Raw genomic sequence first — 20,291 nt, 5'->3', positions numbered from 1 at the left:
CTGTTTATTTAACACCGCAATATGACAGGCAGATTCTCTATGCTGTTAGAAAGGTGTATAGAGGACTGTGGAGAATTGGAATGTCTCTACACTTCAGGACACTGTGGGATTCAGTCAGGCCCTGTTTATTTAACACCGCAATATGACAGGCAGATTCTCTATGCTGTTAGAAAGGTGTATAGAAGACTGTGGAGAATTGGAATGTCTCTACACTTCAGGACACTGTGGGATTCAGTCAGGCCCTGTTTATTTAACACCACAAATATGACAGGCAGATTCTCTATGCTGTTAGAAAGGTGTATAGAGGACTGTGGAGAAATGGAATGTCTCTACACTTCAGGACACTGTGGGATTCAGTCAGGCCCTGTTTATTTAACACCGCAATATGACAGGCAGATTCTCTATGCTGTTAGGTGTATAGAAGACTGTGGAGAATTGGAATGTCTCTACACTTCAGGACACTGTGGGATTCAGTCAGGCCCTGTTTATTTAACACCGCAATATGACAGGCAGATTCTCTATGCTGTTAGAAAGGTGTATAGAGGACTGTGGAGAATTGGAATGTCTCTACACTTCAGGACACTGTGGGATTCAGTCAGGCCCTGTTTATTTAACACCGCAATATGACAGGCAGATTCTCTATGCTGTTAGAAAGGTGTATAGAAGACTGTGGAGAATTGGAATGTCTCTACACTTCAGGACACTGCGGGATTTAGTCAGGCCCTGTTTATTTAACACCGCAATGTGACCGGCAGAAATTGCCTAGTGTATGACAAACTACAAGGTGTATATAGAATTGGGCAGAACTGGAATCTCCCTAGAGTGTAGGTCTGTAAGAACGGAACAACTCCTCGACTTATCCTTACAGAGTCACACACAGATAGCTTCAATGTGGCCCTGATAACAGTCGTTACACGGTACTGAGAGAGGAGCGTGCACGTACACCGCTGTCCAGTGTATGTAAAATTGTCAAGCTCCGTGTTTTAGTATACAGACTGACACGCTGTCTCTCTATAGTTTTGAATGTAATCAAACAGCAAATATACTAAACTGTTTGAAAACCAGACAAAACTATAAGATGGAGGTCTGTAAGAACGGAACAACTCCTCGACTTATCCTTACAGAGTCACACACTTAGCTTCACTGTGGTCGTGATAACAGCCGTTACACGGTACTGAGAGAGGAGCGTGCACCGCTGTATGGTGTGTGAAAAATGAACGCTCTGTAACTCACAAGGACAAAACAATAAAATCTGGATTGCTTTGAAAAAAGCAGTTTGCTCAGCAGTGGGCACACAGCAATGCAGCTACCAGGTAGCCTTAAAAGGCAGCCTAATAACCAACAGAGCTGATGCACCAAAATATAGCCTCCCCTTGCACTGCACAGTGACTGGTGTGTTGTACAGGCAAAATCGCTAGCAGCAGAATCAGTTTTTGGTATCTTCTTCCCTGCCTAATGCTCTCCCTACAGAATCAGCAGCAGCTCTCTCTAGTCTGAGATCAGCATGAGTAACATGGCGGTCGGCGTGCACGCCCTTTTATACCCCCTGTGACGCCCACCAAAGCAAGCCAATCACTTGCATGCCCTTCTCCAAGATGGTGGTGACCGCTGCCTATGTCATCACGTTGCCCACAGTGTCCGTTCTTCCTGATTGGCTGCAAAAAAGGCGCTCAAGCATCTTTTGAAACGCGACTATGGCGCTAAAGTCGCCGACCTCGTGGACGACCTCACGCTAAGGTCGGGTTTCGTTTCATGAAACCCGACTTTGGCGAAAGTCTGCGACTTTTCAATTTTTTTCGACCCGTTTCGCTCAACTCTACCCAGAACCCCACTCAGCGCCATTAACAGGAGGACACTGACGGCCGTCGGCCCGTCACCGCCGAATGTGCCGGCGAGAATCACAGAACAGATTACCTCAGCTCTGTCTCCTTGGAAACGGCCGCAGCCTATCAGTGCACGTGCTGCTATGGAAACACTGACGCGGCTGGAGTAGTGTAGGCCTCGGTAACAGGAGTCAGAGTGCAGCGCCGGGGTTACAGCGGCTCCTAATGCTGCAGTGACAGGAGCACATTACCGGCTGCTCGCCCTCCCGCCCGCCGGCCGGCCTACAGCCCCAGTGACCCGGCAGAAGAATGCTGAAGGCGAAGGTTCTGATTGTCGGCCCCAGTGAGGTGAGCGCTGATGTCCCGGCATTCTGACGGCTCCGGAGCCGCGGCTACCTGAGGAGGAGCCGCCTGAAGTTGTAGGAGGCGGGAAGGAGAATCTCTAATGTTTTCCAGCGTTTCTAAAGCTCCTAAGTGCCCCCATAATGTGTCCCCCAGTGCTCCACCATAACAAGGACAGCTCTAATGCCCCCATAATGTGTCCCCCAGTGCTCCACCATAACAAGGACAGCTCTAATGCCCCCATAATGTGTCCCCCAGTGCTCCACCATAACAAGGACAGCTCTAATGCCCCCATAATGTGTCCCCCAGTGCTCCACCATAACAAGGACAGCTCTAATGCCCCCATAATGTGTCCCCCAGTGCTCCACCATAACAAGGACAGCTCTAATGCCCCCATAATGTGTCCCCCAGTGCTCCCCCATAACAAGGACAGCTCTAATGCCCCCATAATGTGTCCCCCAGTGCCCCACCATAACAAGGATAGCTCTAATGCCCCCATAATGTGTCCCCCAGTGCTCCCCATAACAAGGACAGCTCTAATGCCCCCATAATGTGTCCCCCAGTGCTCCACCATAACAAGGACAGCTCTAATGCCCCCATAATGTGTCCCCCAGTGCTCCCCATAACAAGGACAGCTCTAATGCCCCCATAATGTGTCCCCCAGTGCTCCCCCATAACAAGGACAGCTCTAATGCCCCCATAATGTGTCCCCCAGTGCCCCACCATAACAAGGATAGCTCTAATGCCCCCATAATGTGTCCCCCAGTGCTCCACCATAACAAGGACAGCTCTAATGCCCCCATAATGTGTCCCCCAGTGCTCCACCATAACAAGGACAGCTCTAATGCCCCCATAATGTGTCCCCCAGTGCTCCACCATAACAAGGACAGCTCTAATGCCCCCATAATGTGTCCCCCAGTGCTCCACCATAACAAGGACAGCTCTAATGCCCCCATAATGTGTCCCCCAGTGCTCCCCCATAACAAGGACAGCTCTAATGCCCCCATAATGTGTCCCCCAGTGCCCCACCATAACAAGGATAGCTCTAATGCCCCCATAATGTGTCCCCCAGTGCTCCCCATAACAAGGACAGCTCTAATGCCCCCATAATGTGTCCCCCAGTGCTCCACCATAACAAGGACAGCTCTAATGCCCCCATAATGTGTCCCCCAGTGCTCCCCATAACAAGGACAGCTCTAATGCCCCCATAATGTGTCCCCCAGTGCTCCCCCATAACAAGGACAGCTCTAATGCCCCCATAATGTGTCCCCCAGTGCCCCACCATAACAAGGATAGCTCTAATGCCCCCATAATGTGTCCCCCAGTGCTCCACCATAACAAGGACAGCTCTAATGCCCCCATAATGTGTCCCCCAGTGCTCCACCATAACAAGGACAGCTCTAATGCCCCCATAATGTGTCCCCCAGTGCCCCACCATAACAAGGATAGCTCTAATGCCCCCATAATGTGTCCCCCAGTGCTCCCCATAACAAGGACAGCTGTAATGCCCCCATGTGTCCCCCAGTGCTCCACCATAACAAGGACAGCTCTAATGCCACCATAATGTGTCCCCCAGTGCTCCGCATAACAAGGACAGCTCTAATGCCCCATAATGTGTCCCCCAGTGCTCCTCCATAACAAGGACAGCACTAATGCCCCATAATGTGTCCCCCAGTGCTCCCCCATAACAATGACAGCCCTAATGCCCCCATAATGTCCCCCAGTGCTCCCCCATAACTGTGTCCCCCAGTGCTCCCCCATAATAATGACAGCACTAATGCCCCCATATGTCACCCAGTGCTCCCCCATAACAATGACAGCACTAATGCCCCTATAATGTGTCCCCCAGTGCTCCCCCATAGCAATGACAGCACTAATGCCCCCATAATGTCTCTCCCAGTGCTCCCCCATAGCAATGACAGCACTAATGCCCCCATAATGTGTCCCTCAGTGCTCCCACATAATGACAGCACTAATGCCCTCATAATGTGTCCCCCAGTGCTCCCCCATTACAATGGCAGCACTAATGCCCCCACAATGTGTCCCTCAGTGCTCCCACATAATGACAGCACTAATGCCCCCATAATGTGCCCCTATAACAATGACAGCACTAATGCCCCCATAATGTGTCCCCCAGTGCTCCCCCATAACAATGACAGCACTAATGCCCCCATAATGTGTCTCCCAGTGCTCCCCCATAGCAATGACAGCACAAATGCCCCCATAATGTGTCCCTCAGTGCTCCCACATACTGACAGCACTAATGCCCCCATAATGTGTCCCCCAGTGCTCCCCCATAACAATGACAGCACTAATGCCCCCATAATGTGTCTCCCAGTGTTCCCCCATTACAATGACAGCACTAATGCCCCCATAATGTGTCCCTCAGTGCTCCCACATAATGACAGCACTAATGCCCCCATAATGTGGCCCCATAACAATGACAGCACTAATGCCCCCATAATGTGTCCCCCAGTGCTCCCCCATTACAATGACAGCACTAATGCCCCCATAATGTGTCCCTCAGTGTTCCCACATAATGATAGCACTAATGCCCCCATAATGTGTCCCCTATAACAATGACAGCACTAATGCCCCCATAATGTGTCCCCTAGTGCTCCCCCATAACAGTGACAGCACTAATGCCCCCATAATGTGTCTCCCAGTGTTCCCCCATTACAATGACAGCACTAATGCCCCCATAATGTGTTCCTCAGTGCTCCAACATAATGACAGCACTAATTCTCCCATAATGTGGCCCCATAACAATGACAGCACTAATGCCCCCATAATGTGTCCCCCAGTGCTCCCCCAGTACAATGACAGCACTAATGCCCCATAATGTGTTCCTCAGTGCTCCTACATAATGACAGCACTAATGCCCCCATAATGTGTCCCCTATAACAATGACAGCACTAATGCCCCCATAATGTGTCCCTCAGTGCTCCCACATGACAGCACTAATGCCCCCATAATGTGTCCCCCATAACAATGACAGCACTAATGCCCCCATAATGTGTCTCCCAGTGTTCCCCCATTACAATGTTTCCCTCAGTGCTCCCACATAATGTGGCCCCATAATGTGTCCCCTAGTGCTCCTCCATAACAATGGCAGCACTAATGCCCCCATAATGTGTCCCCCATTGCTCCCACATAACTGAGGGGCCTAATGCCCCCATATCTGTATCCCTCAGTATTCCCACATAACTGACAGTCCTAATGCCCCCATAACTCATCCCCCTGTACTCCCACATAACAATGACAGCACTAATGCCCCCCATATTATGTCCCCAGTGCTCCTACATAACAATGATAGCCCTAATGCCTCCTTAACTGTCACAAAGTGCCCCCTATTAATGGCTCACTCAATGTTTCCCCTTAACAATGACAGCCATTGTGCCTTTATACCTGTGTCACCTAGTGACCCCATTACAGTGACAGCCCTAGTGCCCCAATAAATACATCACTCAGTGGTGCCCCTCATTACAGTGGTCGCCCTAGTGGCATCTGTTCTGCTTTTATAATAATACTAGCTGAAGAGCCTGGCGCTGCCCGGGCATAGTAACTAACTGTGGATAGTTATAACAAATTATAATTATCCTCCATCCCATAGTCCCGTGCCCATATACCCAACATACATATCCACCATTCCATAGTTCCATGCCCATATACCCAACATACCTATCCTCCATTCCATAGTCCCGTGCCCATATACCCATCACACATCCTCCATTCCATAGTCCCATGCCCATATACCCAACATACCTATCCTCCATCCCATAGTTCCATGCCCATATACCCAACATACCTATCCTCCATCCCATAGTCCCGTGCCCATATACCCATCACACATCCTCCATCCCATAGTCCCATGCCCATATACCCAACATACCTATCCTCCATCCCATAGTCCCGTGCCCATATACCCAACACACCTATCCTCCATCCCATAGTTCCATGCCTATATACCCATCATACATATTCTCCATCCCATAGTCCCATGCCCATATACCCATCATACATATTTGCCATCCCATAGTCGAGTGCCCATATACCCATCACACATCCTCCATCCCATAGTCCCATGCCCATATACCCATCATACATATTCTCCATCCCATAGTCCCATGCCCATATACCCATCATACATATTCGCCATCCCATAGTCGAGTGCCCATATACCCATCACACATCCTTCATCTCATAGTCCCATGCCCATATACCCATCATACATATCCTCCATCCCATAGTCCCATGCCCATATACCCATCATACATATCCTCCATCCCATAGTCCCATGCCCATATACCCATCATACATATCCTGCATCCCATAGTCCCGTGCCCATATACCCATCATACATATCCTCCATCCCATAGGCCCATGCCCATATACCCATCATACATATTCGCCATCCCATAGTCGAGTGCCCATATACCCATCACACATCCTCCATCTCATAGTCCCATGCCCATATACCCATCATACATATCCTCCATCCCATAGTCCCGTGCCCATATACCCATCATACATATCCGCCATCCCATAGTCCCGTGCCCATATACCCATCATACATATCCTCCATCCCATAGTCCCGTGCCCATATACCCATCACACATCCTCCATCTCATAGTCCCATGCCCATATACCCATCATACATATCCTCCATCCCATAGTCCAGTGCCCATATACCCATCACACATCCTCCATCCCATAGTCAACCATTATGACATCATAATGAGCGGCGGGGCTTGCAACCTATGATGACATCAGCGTCGCCATGGCAACCATTATGATGACATAATGAGGGGCGGGGCTTGATACACACTTTTTCCCCATTATGTAGATAGGGCAAAATTGGTGAATTGGAACGCGCGGGGTTAAAATTTCGCCTCACAACATAGCCTAGGACACTCTCGGGGTCCAGACGTGTGACTGTGCCAAATTTTGTGGCTGTAGCTGCGACGGTGCGGATGCCAATCCCGGACATACACACACACACATACATACACACACTTGAGCTTTATATAATAGATAATATATATAAACTGTGTTCCAAATTATTATGCAAAAAGAGTTTAAGAGTGATAAGGTTAGAATTTTTTTGTTTGTCATTTAAACTCAGTGATGGTGATGTGTGTTAGGGCTCTTTATATCACTGAAAGCAATTGCAGATACCTGTGCAAATTAGTTTGGCAGGTGTGTCCAAATAAAGGCAAGACTACTTAAGAAGACTGCTGAGAAGCAACAAATTGTGGAGTATTTAGGTCAAGGCATGACTACAATCAACATTGCCAAGACACTTCATCGTGATCATCATCGCGGATTCCCAGCACACACGTGTGCGTGCTGATAAGGAAACATTGAGGACTCTTTCCAACAGGCAATTGCGGCAGGTTAAAAGAGCAGCTTCAAAAATGCCTTGTCATAGCAGCAGACAAGTTTTTGAAGCTGCAGGTGCCTCCAACGTCCCCCGAACAACAAGATGCAGGGTCCTTCAGAGGTTTGCAGCTGTGTGTAAGCCATCCTGTCGACCACCTCTATCCACTGCACACAAGCAGAAACGGCTCCAGTGGGCCAAACGATACATGAAGACTGACTTCCAAACTGTTTTGTTCACCGATGAGTGCCGTGCAACGCTCGATGGTCCAGATGAATGGAGTTGAGGATGGCAGGTTGATGGACACCCCATGAAAACACGGCTAAGGAGCCAACAAGGAGGAGGTGGAGTAATGTTTTGGGCTGGAATCATGGGGAGAGAGGTTGTCGGCCCCTTTAGGATCCCTGAAGGGGTAAAGATGAACTCCATAATCTATGTGGAGTTTCTAAAACAGCACTTCCTGCCATGGTTCAAGAGGAAGAACCGTGCTTTCCGCAGCAAGATCATTTTCATGCATGATAATGCACTGTCTCATGCTGCAAATAACACATCTGCATATCTGGCTGCTATGGGCATAAAAGAGGACAAACTCATGGTGTGGCCACCATCTTCCCCTGACCTCAACCCCATTGAGAACCTCTGGAGCATCATCAAAAGGAGTGTCTATGATGGTGGGAGGCAGTTCACATCTAAGCAACAGCTCTGGGAGGGTATTCTGTCCACATGCAAAACAATTGAAGCACAAACCATCCAAAAACTGACAAATTCAATGGACGAGAGAGTTCAGAAGCTTCTTTCCAACAAGGGATGACTGGAAAATAACAATGACTGCAATTCTTATAGGTAATTTAGAGAAAATATGAGGAAATATTTTTTCATAATAATTTGGAACACAGTGTAATATATATATATATATATATATATATATATTATTTTCAGAGAGGTTTTTAAAACTTCTTGATTTAATTTGTGTATTAAAATTTGTTTTGTTTTTTTTAAATGAATCAGATACATGCTGCCCAATTCATGAGCAGTGTCTGTATGATCTCTCAGCCAGGTTTGTCTTACTCTGAAATTCTGCAGTGTGACAGATAAAAACATACATTCCCTTCCCGCCCGGCCTTGCTGTAGACTAGTCAAACAGACGGGTACTCGGCGTCCTCTCCCATAGTTGCGTCTATAGGCAGAGACCTGTCACTGGCAGCGGGCAAGGAGAAGCCACCGGGGACCATCCTGTCTGAGTAGTGTTTAGTGCGGCTCTCCCTGATGATTATTAAAATTATGGTTTTCTATGAAACGCCGCAGCATGTATCAGGTGTCAGGTTCACTTTAATTTAAACATTTTTCTCATGTGCCTCTACATAGACGCCTATGGAAACAGCGATTGAACCAAAACCACAAGCAAAAGCGTAAAAAACGCCACATAAATGTTCATGAGGTATATGTATTAGGGCTCTTTCACACGTCCTGATATTTCCGGTACTGGTAAGATATCCGTGTACGTGTGTTAAATACGTGTGACAACCGTGTGCTATCACATGTACCGGCGCCTGAGAGACAGCGGTACTGTTCCCCAGCGCCTGGTGCTGAAGACAACTCACACCATCGTCCCCTGCTCGCGCAGCGATCAGCGCTAGCAGGGGGCAATATTGAGGCTTGTATTGAACTGATAACAGTGAGAGCAGCTGGCGGATAATGAGAGGAGTAGTCATCAGCTGGCGCCTGCGCTATAAATAAACATATTTTTTAAAAATGGCGTGGGTTCCCCTGTATTTTTGAGAACCAGCCAAGCAAAACAGACAGCTGCGGGCTGCAACCCTCAGCTGTCAGCTTTAGCAAGGTTGGTTATCAAGAATAGAGGAGTTCCCACGCCATTTTTTTTAACTATTTATTTATAGCACAGTCACCAGCTGATGCATACTCCTGTGTCCGGTTCAGATCAGCACATGTCACGGTCGATCTATGAACCGCAATGCCCGGATTGATTGCTTGACTGACTGCCTCATATTTTAATAGCAGTCAGACTGTACAGTGTGGTCCATGTTTGGACTGTGAAATACGCCAATCTGAATCCTCGCTAGTATCAAACAAATGGAAATCTGAACCAAATCAGATTTTCTGGCTAACTGAAGCTGAAGCCTTCACTGATTATTTTGGGGTCCATCTGCGTTTGCCGTCAAGTGTTTTCCATTCTAAAACCGGACACATAACAGGCTAAACGAACCCCATAATAATCTTTGGGGTCACTCTTCTTCTGTTTACATGACTTGGCAAGCAAATCTGGTTTGGTCTTGATTTCCATTTGTCTGTTCCTGAGGCGGACACGTGAACTGAGCTTTACTATGGCCCCAGTCTTGATGACATCCATCCACCAACAGACCTCACAAAAATGTACAATTTTTTGCATTATTGAGTGGTGTTACTACTATTACTATTGAGTGGCATATTTCATCATGGTGTCACCCTTTTATGATTTTGCTGTCATAATGATTCTGTCAATTTTTAATGTGTTTTTATTTTTAATTTTTTTTTGCAGTGCGGAAAAACTACTTTGGCAAACTTTTTAGCTGATGCAACAGAAAATATTGGGGGAGAATATAGTCCAACCCAAGGTGTAAGGTAATGTATCATCCCATATTGTAGTCTGCAGGACGTGATGCCATCGTACCACCAGAACATGCTATATACCAGTAGATTATAGCAATGATCACTTGAATAGTAGCTGATCTGCAGTCCCTGGGAGATGACTACTATTGTACGGCGCTGTGCTCCACATTCTGTTTACATCTTACCAGACCTTATAACAGCTGATTAGTGGGGGTGCTAGGTGTAGGAACCCCAATGATTTGTTATTAATGCGTTATGACGAGGATAGGTCAACAATATCAAAATAGTCGAGAACCCCTTGAACTCCTATTCAGGAGGACTCTTGGCCCATCAAGATTTCAGAGATGGCATTTAGTTCCCCTATTACTGCTATAATTGCAGGTGTTGGCAAGTTGATGTGGGAGCCTTCTGTTGTGGTAGATGATCTCATGAACTTAAGACTTTAATGTATGAGCCAAAAGGGTTTGTGTCCTTCAAAAAAAGTTGGGGAAGTAGTCGGTGGAACAAGCACCTGTCCAGGGAGCAATGGAATAGATAGGAATGAAAGATTTTAAATTTGTCCTATGTTTAGACACTTGGACCTGTAGCCAGTTGTGTAAGGCTGGAGCCACACAAGCGTATGGCATTGGATGCAAGTTGCTAATGACCCTCGGCTTTTGCTCTGCAGCAAGCCGGAGCTGAGCGTCATGCTACTGTGATCTGATCCTCTCGCACAGAGTATCAGCGCACAGCTGCGGATTAGGTGGAGAAAGTAATTTCTCCATGTCCTCCTCTGCCGGCATCGGAGTATATGTCGCACCGCACTCAGATGATATCCGAGTGCTGTGCTTTGTGTCACTTGCACCCATAGACTTACAGTGGGTACGGAAAGTATTCAGACCCCTTTAAATTTTTCACTCTTTGTTTCATTGCAGCCATTTGTTAAATTAAAAAATGTTCATTTTTTCTCATTAATGTACACTCTGCACCCCATCTTAACTGAAAAAAATACAGAAATGTAGAAATTTTTGCAAATTTATTAAAAAAGGAAAACTGAAATATATCACATGCTCATAAGTATTCAGACCCTTTGCTCAGTATTGAGTAGAAGCACCCTTTTGAGCTAGTACAGCCATGAGTCGTCTTGGGAATGATGCAACAAGTTTTTCACACCTGGATTTGGGGATCCGCTGCCATTCTTCCTTGCAGATCCTCTCCAGTTCCGTCAGGTTGGATGGTGAACGTTGGTGGACAGCCATTTTCAGGACTCTCCGGAGATGCTCAATTGGGTTTAGGTCAGGGCTCTGGCTGGGCCAGTCAAGAATGGTCACAGAGTTGTTCTAAAGCCACTCCTTTGTTATTTTTAGCTGTGTGCTTAGGGTCATTGTCTTGTTGGAAGATGAATCTTTGGCCAAGTCTGAGGTCCAGAGCACTCTGGAAGAGGTTTTCATCCAGGATATCTCTGTACTTGGCCGCATTCATTTTTCCTTCAGTTGCAACCAGTTGTCCTGTCCCTGCAGCTGAAAAACTCACCCAGAGCATGATGCTGCCACCACCATGTTTCACTGTTGGGATTGTATTGGGCAGGTGATGAGCAGTGCCTGGTTTTCTCCACACATACTGCTTAGAATTATCATCAAAAAGTTCTATCTTCGTCTCATCAGACCAGAGAATCTTATTTCTCATAATCTGGGAGTCCTTCATGTGTTTTTTTAGCAAACTCTATGCAGGCTTTCATATGTCTGGCACTGAGGAGAGGCTTCCGTCGGGCCACTCTGCCAAAAAGGCTCGACTGGTGGAGGGCTGCAGTGATAGTTGACTTTGTGGAACTTTCTTCCATCTCCCTACTGCATCTGTGGAGCTCAGCCACAGTGATCTTGGGGTTCTTCTTTATCTTTCTCACCAAGGCTCTTCTCCCATGATTGCTCAGTTTGACTGCACGGACAGGTCTAGGAAGACGTACTGATCTGCCCTGTTGAGGGTAGAGCCAAGGACTGCAGTGCGCAGGCGCCGGGAAAGGTCAGAGAGGCCCAGCGCCTGCGCACTGCAGTATTTGGCTCTGCCCTCAACAGGGCAGAGCAGAACACCTGCGCAGGAGCCACTACACGAAGCAAGGAAGATGACAACTTCGCATGAAGACAGGAGGCGCCGACTCAGACCTGCGACGGCCATTGGACCGGACCGCCCCCAGGTGAGTATAATAAAACTAGAATGCTGTAGATAAGCTCTGAAAGGCAGTGGCTGCAGCTTATAGCTGAAAAACGAGGCGACAGGTTCCCTTTAAGTCCCGAGTCACACGTCCGTAGATGTTCTCCTCGGATCAATTATGCTAATGACACTCTTATCAATCTCTGATGAGAGAATTATGGTACACTGTAAGGAGAAGATGGAGAACCAAATTCATCAATTTGTTCCATTGTGTCCACGGAAATTGGATGCATCCATAGACTTTAATGGATGAGTCTCATCCGATTTCAAAATGAGATCACAGCACACAGATTCTGTCAGTGAAAAAAATTGGTCATCAGCACTGCCCCATTGATTATCATTGGTCTGCGTGCTATCGGATAAAACATCGGCTAGCACTTCTCCGATGTATACCACAGTGTGAGCGAGCCCTAGTGCGGAGATCCAGGTCTACTGTGCGCAATGTCAGGAAACCTAATGGCCATGTGTGACCCAGCCAAGAAGCCAAATCTTTTGGAACAACCTGTGTTTATTTTTGTGTGGGGGTTGTGGAGATCCAGCTACGGCTTGGAGTCTTACAAGCAATGTTCCTTTGACACAAACATGTATAATAGCTCTGCAACACAAAGAAAGCAGCTGTTTTCTTTAATAATAATAATAATTTTTATTTATATAGCGCCAACATATTCCGCAGCATTTTACAATTAAGCGGGAACATGTACAGACAATAAATTCAATACAAGTTAAGACAATTTAAACAGTGACATTAGGAGCGAGGTCCCTGCTCGCAAGCTTACAATCTACAAGGAAATGGGGGGGACACAGTAGGTGAAAAGTGCTTGTTATTTCAGGTCTGGCAATTATAATAAATGGGGATTTTCATATAAAGCTGCATGATCCGGTCATCAGCCCGTGTGTTTAAGTGCAATAGTCAAGTATCAAGTGCAGTTATCGTGTGCATGGAGGGTGTGGAGACAGATGAAAAGTAGGGTGCAGATTCAGAATAATATTTGGAAGGAGGGAACAGGGCAAAGTTAGTTTACTGAGCAGTTGATGTGGTAGGCTTGTTTGAAGAGATGGGTTTTCAAAGCGCGCTTGAATAGGTCGGGGCTAGGTATCAGTCTGATCTTCTGGGGAACTGCATTCCAGAGAGCTGGCGCAGCACGAGAGAAGTCTTGGAGACGGAGGTGCGAGGTTCGGATTATGGGGGATGTTAGTCTTAGGTCATTTGTAGAACGGAGGGCACGTGTAGGGCGATAGACAGAGATGAGAGAGGAGATATAAGGCGGTGCAGAACAGTGGAGAGCTTTGTGGGTGAGAGAGATGAGTTTATACTGGACCCTGTAGCGAATAGGTAGCCAGTGTAATGACTGGCACAAGATGGAGGCATCGGTGAAGCGGCTGGACAGAAATATGGCTGCCGCATTCAAGATGGATTGGAGAGGAGGAAGTTTAGTAAGAGGGAGACCGATCAGAAGAGAGTTGCAGTAGTCCAGACGAGAATGAATAAGAGCGACAGTAAGAGTCTTAGCAGTTTCAAAGGTGAGAAAAGGTCGGATTCTGGAGATGTTTTTAATATGCAGGTGACAAGAGCGAGTGAGTGATCGGATATAGGGAGTAAAGGAAAGTTCAGTGTCAAATATGACCCCAAGACAGCGGGCATGCTTTAGTGCAACTTGCAGATCGATTCACTGGACATACTCCATTGGCGATGTCAGTAATGTGTGCCTGCTAGACAGGATCCCTAAGAATCGCCTCATACCGAATAGAATCTGCGGCCCTTTTTTGATTAGCCTGGCTGGCACAACATCACATGTACATCACACAGCAACGGTGACGTTGCACTAGGCTGGCTAATCAAAAGAAGAGCTGCAGATGCCACCACGTAAGAGGCGGTTCACGGTGCTCCCGACCAGTAGCCACAGATTACTGACTTCGTCGATAGACCAAATTCTGCAAATCAATTTGCATCTACTTTAGTAGCTTCCTATAGGTGACCCCAGAAAGAGCAATTTCTTTCTTACAGAGGAGAGAGAAATTTCTTACCAAATCCTTGTGCACAGCTGCAAAAGGTTCTGATATGGAAGGGGAGGCACACGTGAATTGCAGAACTGTATACTTTAATCTCTTCTTTTCTGTTCAACACCATTGGAAATGTTTCAAATGTTCATAACCAGGTTGTCTCTGACATACATGCAAGCCCTTTTCTTTGTGTGTTACCATTTAATAAAAACATGTTTACCATCTATTGACTGCTGGACTGTATTATGATCCCTCACCAGTCTAACTGGTGTACTTTGTCTCTTTACAAATTTACAATTGTCCCCTCACAGAGCTGTCAGCTCTCCTGTAATGCCTCTTCATCCCCACTCTCTCACTGGCTGCCTGTGAGATTGCAGCTGTTGTCATCTCTTGCTTCAGCTTCTAATATGTTTGTAATGAGACAAAGTTCAGTTCTGCTGTACTGTGTTATAATCACACAAAGCTCTGCAGTGAAATCAAGAGAGCAGATTGTCAGTCATTACATGTCTCGCACTGGTAACACCCCCTTTCAATTAAAATAAGCTCTGGGGGCAGAATCACATGCAGATCAGTGTCTTTCCCAGAAATCTTAAAGTGAACCTGTCATGTGAAAAACACTATTTACCTGCAGATATTGGGTTAATCTACAGGTTAAGAAGATTCTGAGCCTGCCAAGCGCCGACACTGAGACCCCTGCTGCTGAGAGGAAGTTAACTTTATTCTCCCGGCAGCGTTCGGCATTGTCATAGGGGTTGTGCCAGCTTGGGTTCAGTCACCGCTCTGTGTATACTGCGCTCCTGACACTGACTAACACCTCGCTCATCATTAGGGCCGTCTGTCTGTCAGTCAGTGGTGGGGGTGCGGTTACAGTGGCCGCTCATTATACACAGAGCGTGACTGAACCCTCGCCGGTACCACCCCTATGATGGAACACCAAACGCTGCCAGGGGTAATAAAGTTCATTTCTTCCCAGTAGAGCAGCTCTAATTGCTGGCGTCGGGCAGATTAAGAACGCTATTAACCTGCAGATTAACCCTGTATCTGCAGATTAATAGTATTTTTTCCCATGACATGTTCCCTTTAATAGCTCATTTAAATATAAGAAAAACTTGCATTTCTCTGCAATAAGACATCGGATCGTAGATATCAAGATATAATTTTCTTCAGCTTCCGATGACCTACTGTACATGACCATATAGGCGCTTAGGAGGGTTGATCCTACTGACAGATTCCCTTTAAAGCCCATTATTTGGGGGTCTTGGTATTTGTGTTTATTTTTGGTTTGAAAATAAATACAGAAGAAAATGTTTTCAGTAGGGGAAATTGAGCAGGAATTTGAAACCTAAATTGTGATGTTAAAAGTTATTGTTTAGTCATCATGTTTCTATACCGTAAGGAAAGTGGATCGAAGCTAATGCATGCAACCTACATAGACTAGAGAGTAGAGCCTTCACAGATGTATCAAGCAGCACTGTGTCTGCGATATATATTACCATGATAAACTCTTTTAAATATTACATATAAAACAGACAGGAACTAATGAACGCACATCCACACAGAAAAATGAACTGCAAACTACATTTATAAGTAGTAATATGCAGTGAATAGGTGACACAGATATATTTTCAAAGGGCAGGATTAAAATGTTAGGAAATTTTGGGTCAGGGTGCAATATGTTATAAAAAAAAAACAAACAAACTGAGCTCTACTCACCCTTCCTGGGTCCCGTGCTGAGTTTCTCTGCTCCCGATGTCTGGCATTGGCTGCGCTGCTGACATCATGTCGACAGCAAATCAGCGCTGCTTGCTATGTATGTTGCAGATGCAATACACCCTTCCATGGTAGGGATTCCCTCATAGCAGGGACCACCACGGCAGGATATTGCACATTGCAAAATATGTTTAGGAATCATTTGAGGAAAATAACAAAGAATGCAAGGTGCCTTCAAATTCCCCAGATCCCAATCCAAGCGAGCACCTGTGGGGTGTGCTGGAAAACAAGTCTGACACAATTTTTAGGATCTGCTGCTCACATCTTGGTGCCAGATAGCACATTCAGAGATCTTGTGACGTTCATACCTTGAAGGGTCAGAGGTGTTGATGGGGCACAAGGAGAAATGATCCAGTATGTGTTTGTTTGCCTTCATTCTTGGGCTGTAGTTGCATTTTAGGCCTCTTTCACACTTCAGTCTTTTGACGTCAGTCGAAATCCGCCATTTCTTGAAAAAAAACTGATCCGTTTTTTTTCCTCATACACTTACAGGCGGATTGTGATGGATGGTCGTCCGTTGCATCCTTTTTTTCGACAGATCCGTTTGAATTTAAGCGTCCGCCGTCTTGAGTAGACGGACAAAGTAACATTTTTTTCAGCGGCGGACCCGCTTTTTTAAACTGGGCATGCCCGGAAGACTTTCCATTCATGCAATTTAACCCTAAAAGCCATTCTGGAAAAGACCAAAAAAATTTCTCATTTTCTCTTTTATTCTCCTTTTTTTTCTCCTTTTTTTTTCTTCTTTTTTTTTCTCTTTTTTTTTTTTTTCTCTTTTTTTCTCTCTCTTTCTTTCCAGAGTTCCATTAGATTTCATACACTGGCGGCTGCGGTGGATCCGTCCAAAAAAACAGATCCGGTGCATCCCTTTTTTGCAAATCCACAACGGATCCATTTTTTAACACTTTGACAGTTTGGAACTGACGTCAAAAGACTGAAGTGTGAAAGAGGCCTAAGTAAGACATTCTTCAATAAATATGGATCACTCGAGCAGGCCACTACTGTAGGGAATAACATTAAATGTCTACTTTCCGATCGTCTGGGTTTTATAGCCTGCATATGTTCAGCATTCACTGAGCGAACATAGTGGAGCTGAGCCTTATATAATACATGTATATTATACAGACACATTGTTATTGTGTCCCCCAGATGTGCAGTTTAATAAACATTGTAAACTCCACTGACTGTAGAATAATGGACTTTTTACTAGGAGAATGAAATTCACTTTTTTCTTTTCACTAAATATGTGCTTTGACATATTTCCAATCCAGATTGTACTGATTTCTTTCTTATTTTATGCAGGATACTGGAGTTTGAATGTCCAAATGTAAATGGAAACAAAGGACCTGGATGTGAAGTTGAACTTTGGGATTGTGGCGGCGATCATAAGTAAATGTCTTTTGCTACTTCTGTCTGAACAGGTCACAGATTAATGCAAATAGATGCAGATAGGTTCTGCAGGGAGAGATGTGCAGCTAAAATAATATATTGGAATAATCTTAAATTAGTAAATTGTGTCACTTACTAATATACTTTACATCAGAAAGGTGCCTTGATCTTCATCTCTCTAAGGCAGGGGTCTCCAACCTGTAGCTCAGGAGCCACATGTGGCTCGCGGGCCCATGAATTGTGGCTCGCAACTGCCATCTTGGTGCATTAGCTCCAGGTCTAGCAAACAGATATGAAGAGTACATCTCAAAATGGTGAATTTTGTGATTAGCCCTGCACAGGAGAGCAAATCTGGATGCACATTTACTGGTCTTAGGGGTTTAGAGATTTTCAGGATCCTGCCAGCGCCGACGTGCAGCCTCCGCTGAGCAGGGACTCACCCGCACTGTAGGGGGGCCCGGGGTCAGGTACAGCCGGAAAGTACAGATACACAGGACCTGTGGACGCTGAAGTTTAGCAGGCAGTCACAGGACCTACGGTCATGTGACTGGAAGGGGGCGGGGCTTAGCATCCTGCTTTCAGAGATGGCAGGACACTATACAGAAATACTCGGAGTCAGGCAAAACGGAGGTCATACACAGAGATATTAGTTAAGTACCAGGGATGAGACAGGACGGATAGTCAGGGCCAAGCAGAAGTCAAAACCAAACAGACATAGAAGGTACCAAGCAGAATCCAAAGCAATATCTAGAGAACAGACCGAGTTGTACACAGAAAATCAAGCAACGAGAACACAGCACAAACGCACTCAGGGGTCACTACACAATGCCAAGGGCGAAAGTATAACTGACGGGGGATGGGAGCTTCCTGAGGCTATAAGAAGCTTTCCCAGAACCAATGAGAGGCCACCATAATAGGTCCCAGGTGTGCAGGTAAGAGTCTGCACTGAGATCAAAACATTAACCCCAGAAGTGCCGGTCACCCAGCACTGGTATCATGACCGTACCCCCCCCTCTCAACGGGTGGCCTCTGGACCCTCAGGCTTGCCCGGGTACCTAGCATGGAAAGCCCGAACCAAGCGATCCGCATGCATCAACCGGGCCAGCACCCATGACCTGTCCTCCAGCCCCTACACCTTCCAATGAAATAGGTACTGTACTGACCGCCGTACCAACCTAGAATCTACGATGTGACCAATCTCATATTCCACATGTCCCTCAACCGAAACCGGAGGAGCAGCGGACTCGGATTCTCCCCGGACTGCTTCAAAAGGCTTCAGTAGAGATCTATGGAAGACGTTAGGGATCTTGAAAGAGGCTGGAAGGCACAGTCTGTACGCTACTGGGTTGATTTTTTTTCCACAATCTTGTACGGGCCAATGAATTTGGGGCCCAACTTGGCTGACGGAATCTTTAACTTAATATTTTGCGTGGAGAGCCAAACTTTCTTTCCAACCTGAAACATGGGACCAGGTGTTCGTTTCCTATCCACGAAAAACTTATACCTGCCTTGAGACCTAGATATACGCCGCTGGACTTCTGCCCATGTACCTTTTAACCGCTGAACAGAGTCCTCAGCCCCGGGACACCCCGAATCCAGACGAGAAAACTCACCAAAATGAGGACTGAACCCATAGTTGATCAAGAAAGGGGACATACCAGTGGATTGACTCACCCGACTACCCCACTATTGAAGGCAAATTCAGCCAACGGCAGTATATCACACCAGTCATTCTGTCTAGCAGAAGTCAGACATCTGAGGATCTGTTCCAGAGACTGATTAGTGCATTACTCTCAGGATGGTATGCAGACGAAAAGGACAGAGATATCCCTAATTTTTTGCATAAAGCACGCCAAAACTTAGCCACAAACTGCACACTACGATCAGACACCACATTCAGGGGTATCCCATGCAAGCGGACCACATGCTGCACAAACAATCTGGATAAGGTCTCAGCAGAAGGTAATGCGGACAGGGGTACAAAATGAGCCTGCTTTGAAAATCTGTCCACCACTACCCATACCACCGTATTACCCCTGGAAGAGGGAAGATTGGTAATAAAATCCATGGACAGGTGGGTCCATGGTCTTTCAGGAACTTCCAAGGGCATCAGCTCCCCCGCCGGCCGGCTATGGGGGCTTTTAGAACGAGTGCAGACCCCACAACCAGAAATGAATTTCTTTATATCAGAACCAAGGGTAGGCCACCAGAAGACCCTAGCCACCGCCAGTCGCGTGGCTGATATAACAGGGTGAGCACACAACTTGGATTCGTGGAACTCTTGCAAGAGTTTAAGGCGAAGTTGCTCTGGGACAAACAACTTGCCCCCTGGCTTGGCCGCAGGAGCCAGCGACTGGGCCCCCTCAATTTCCCGTTCCAATTCAGACGAGATCCCTGCTAACACCATCCCAGGGTGCAGAATGGAGGACGGTGGCTCAGGGACAGACACAGGGTGAAAACTACGAGATAAGGCGTCAGCCTTGACATTCTTTGACCCTGGACGGAATGTAATAGTAAACTGGAAACGAGAAAAAAAAAGTGACCAACGGGCCTGTCTGGGCGTTAATCTTTTAGCAGACTCAATGTATGACAAATTGTTGTGATCAGTGATCACAGTAACTGGGTGACTGGCCCCCTCCAAAAAGTGCCTCCACTCCTCAAAAGCCAACTTGACCGCAAGAAGCTCTCTATTGCCTACATCATAATTTCTTTCAGCAGCAGAGAACTTCCTGGAAGAGAAAGCACAAGGCCTGAGGTTGGTTAGAGTGGCAGGCCCTTGGGACAACACTGCCCCC

At 46.5% G+C, this 20,291-nt stretch overlaps 1 protein-coding gene across 2 annotated transcripts in view; it reads left to right on the top strand.

Annotated features, from left to right (window-relative positions):
- Positions 1-1,936: 1,936 nt before the first annotated feature.
- Positions 1,937-20,291, top strand: part of IFT22 (intraflagellar transport 22) — a 33,231-nt gene continuing 14,876 nt past the window's right edge. The window contains exons 1-3 of one of the 2 annotated variants that reach the window (XM_073565616.1): positions 1,937-2,171; positions 10,082-10,164; positions 17,410-17,496. In XM_073565616.1, the coding sequence (XP_073421717.1) occupies positions 2,133-2,171; positions 10,082-10,164; positions 17,410-17,496 (209 nt within the window). In that variant the 5' untranslated portion in view covers positions 1,937-2,132. The remainder of the gene's footprint in view (positions 2,172-10,081; positions 10,165-17,409; positions 17,497-20,291) is intronic. The other variant, XM_073565617.1, reaches the window with a different exon arrangement.

The sequence above is a fragment of the Dendrobates tinctorius genome, unplaced genomic scaffold (genome assembly GCF_039654945.1).
Source record: "Dendrobates tinctorius isolate UK_male_01 unplaced genomic scaffold, ASM3965494v1 ptg000016l, whole genome shotgun sequence".
In the NCBI taxonomy this organism is placed as follows: Eukaryota; Metazoa; Chordata; class Amphibia; order Anura; family Dendrobatidae; genus Dendrobates; species Dendrobates tinctorius.
The sequence above is the reverse complement of the archived record's forward strand: the minus strand, read 5'-3'. Positions and strand labels throughout refer to the sequence as shown.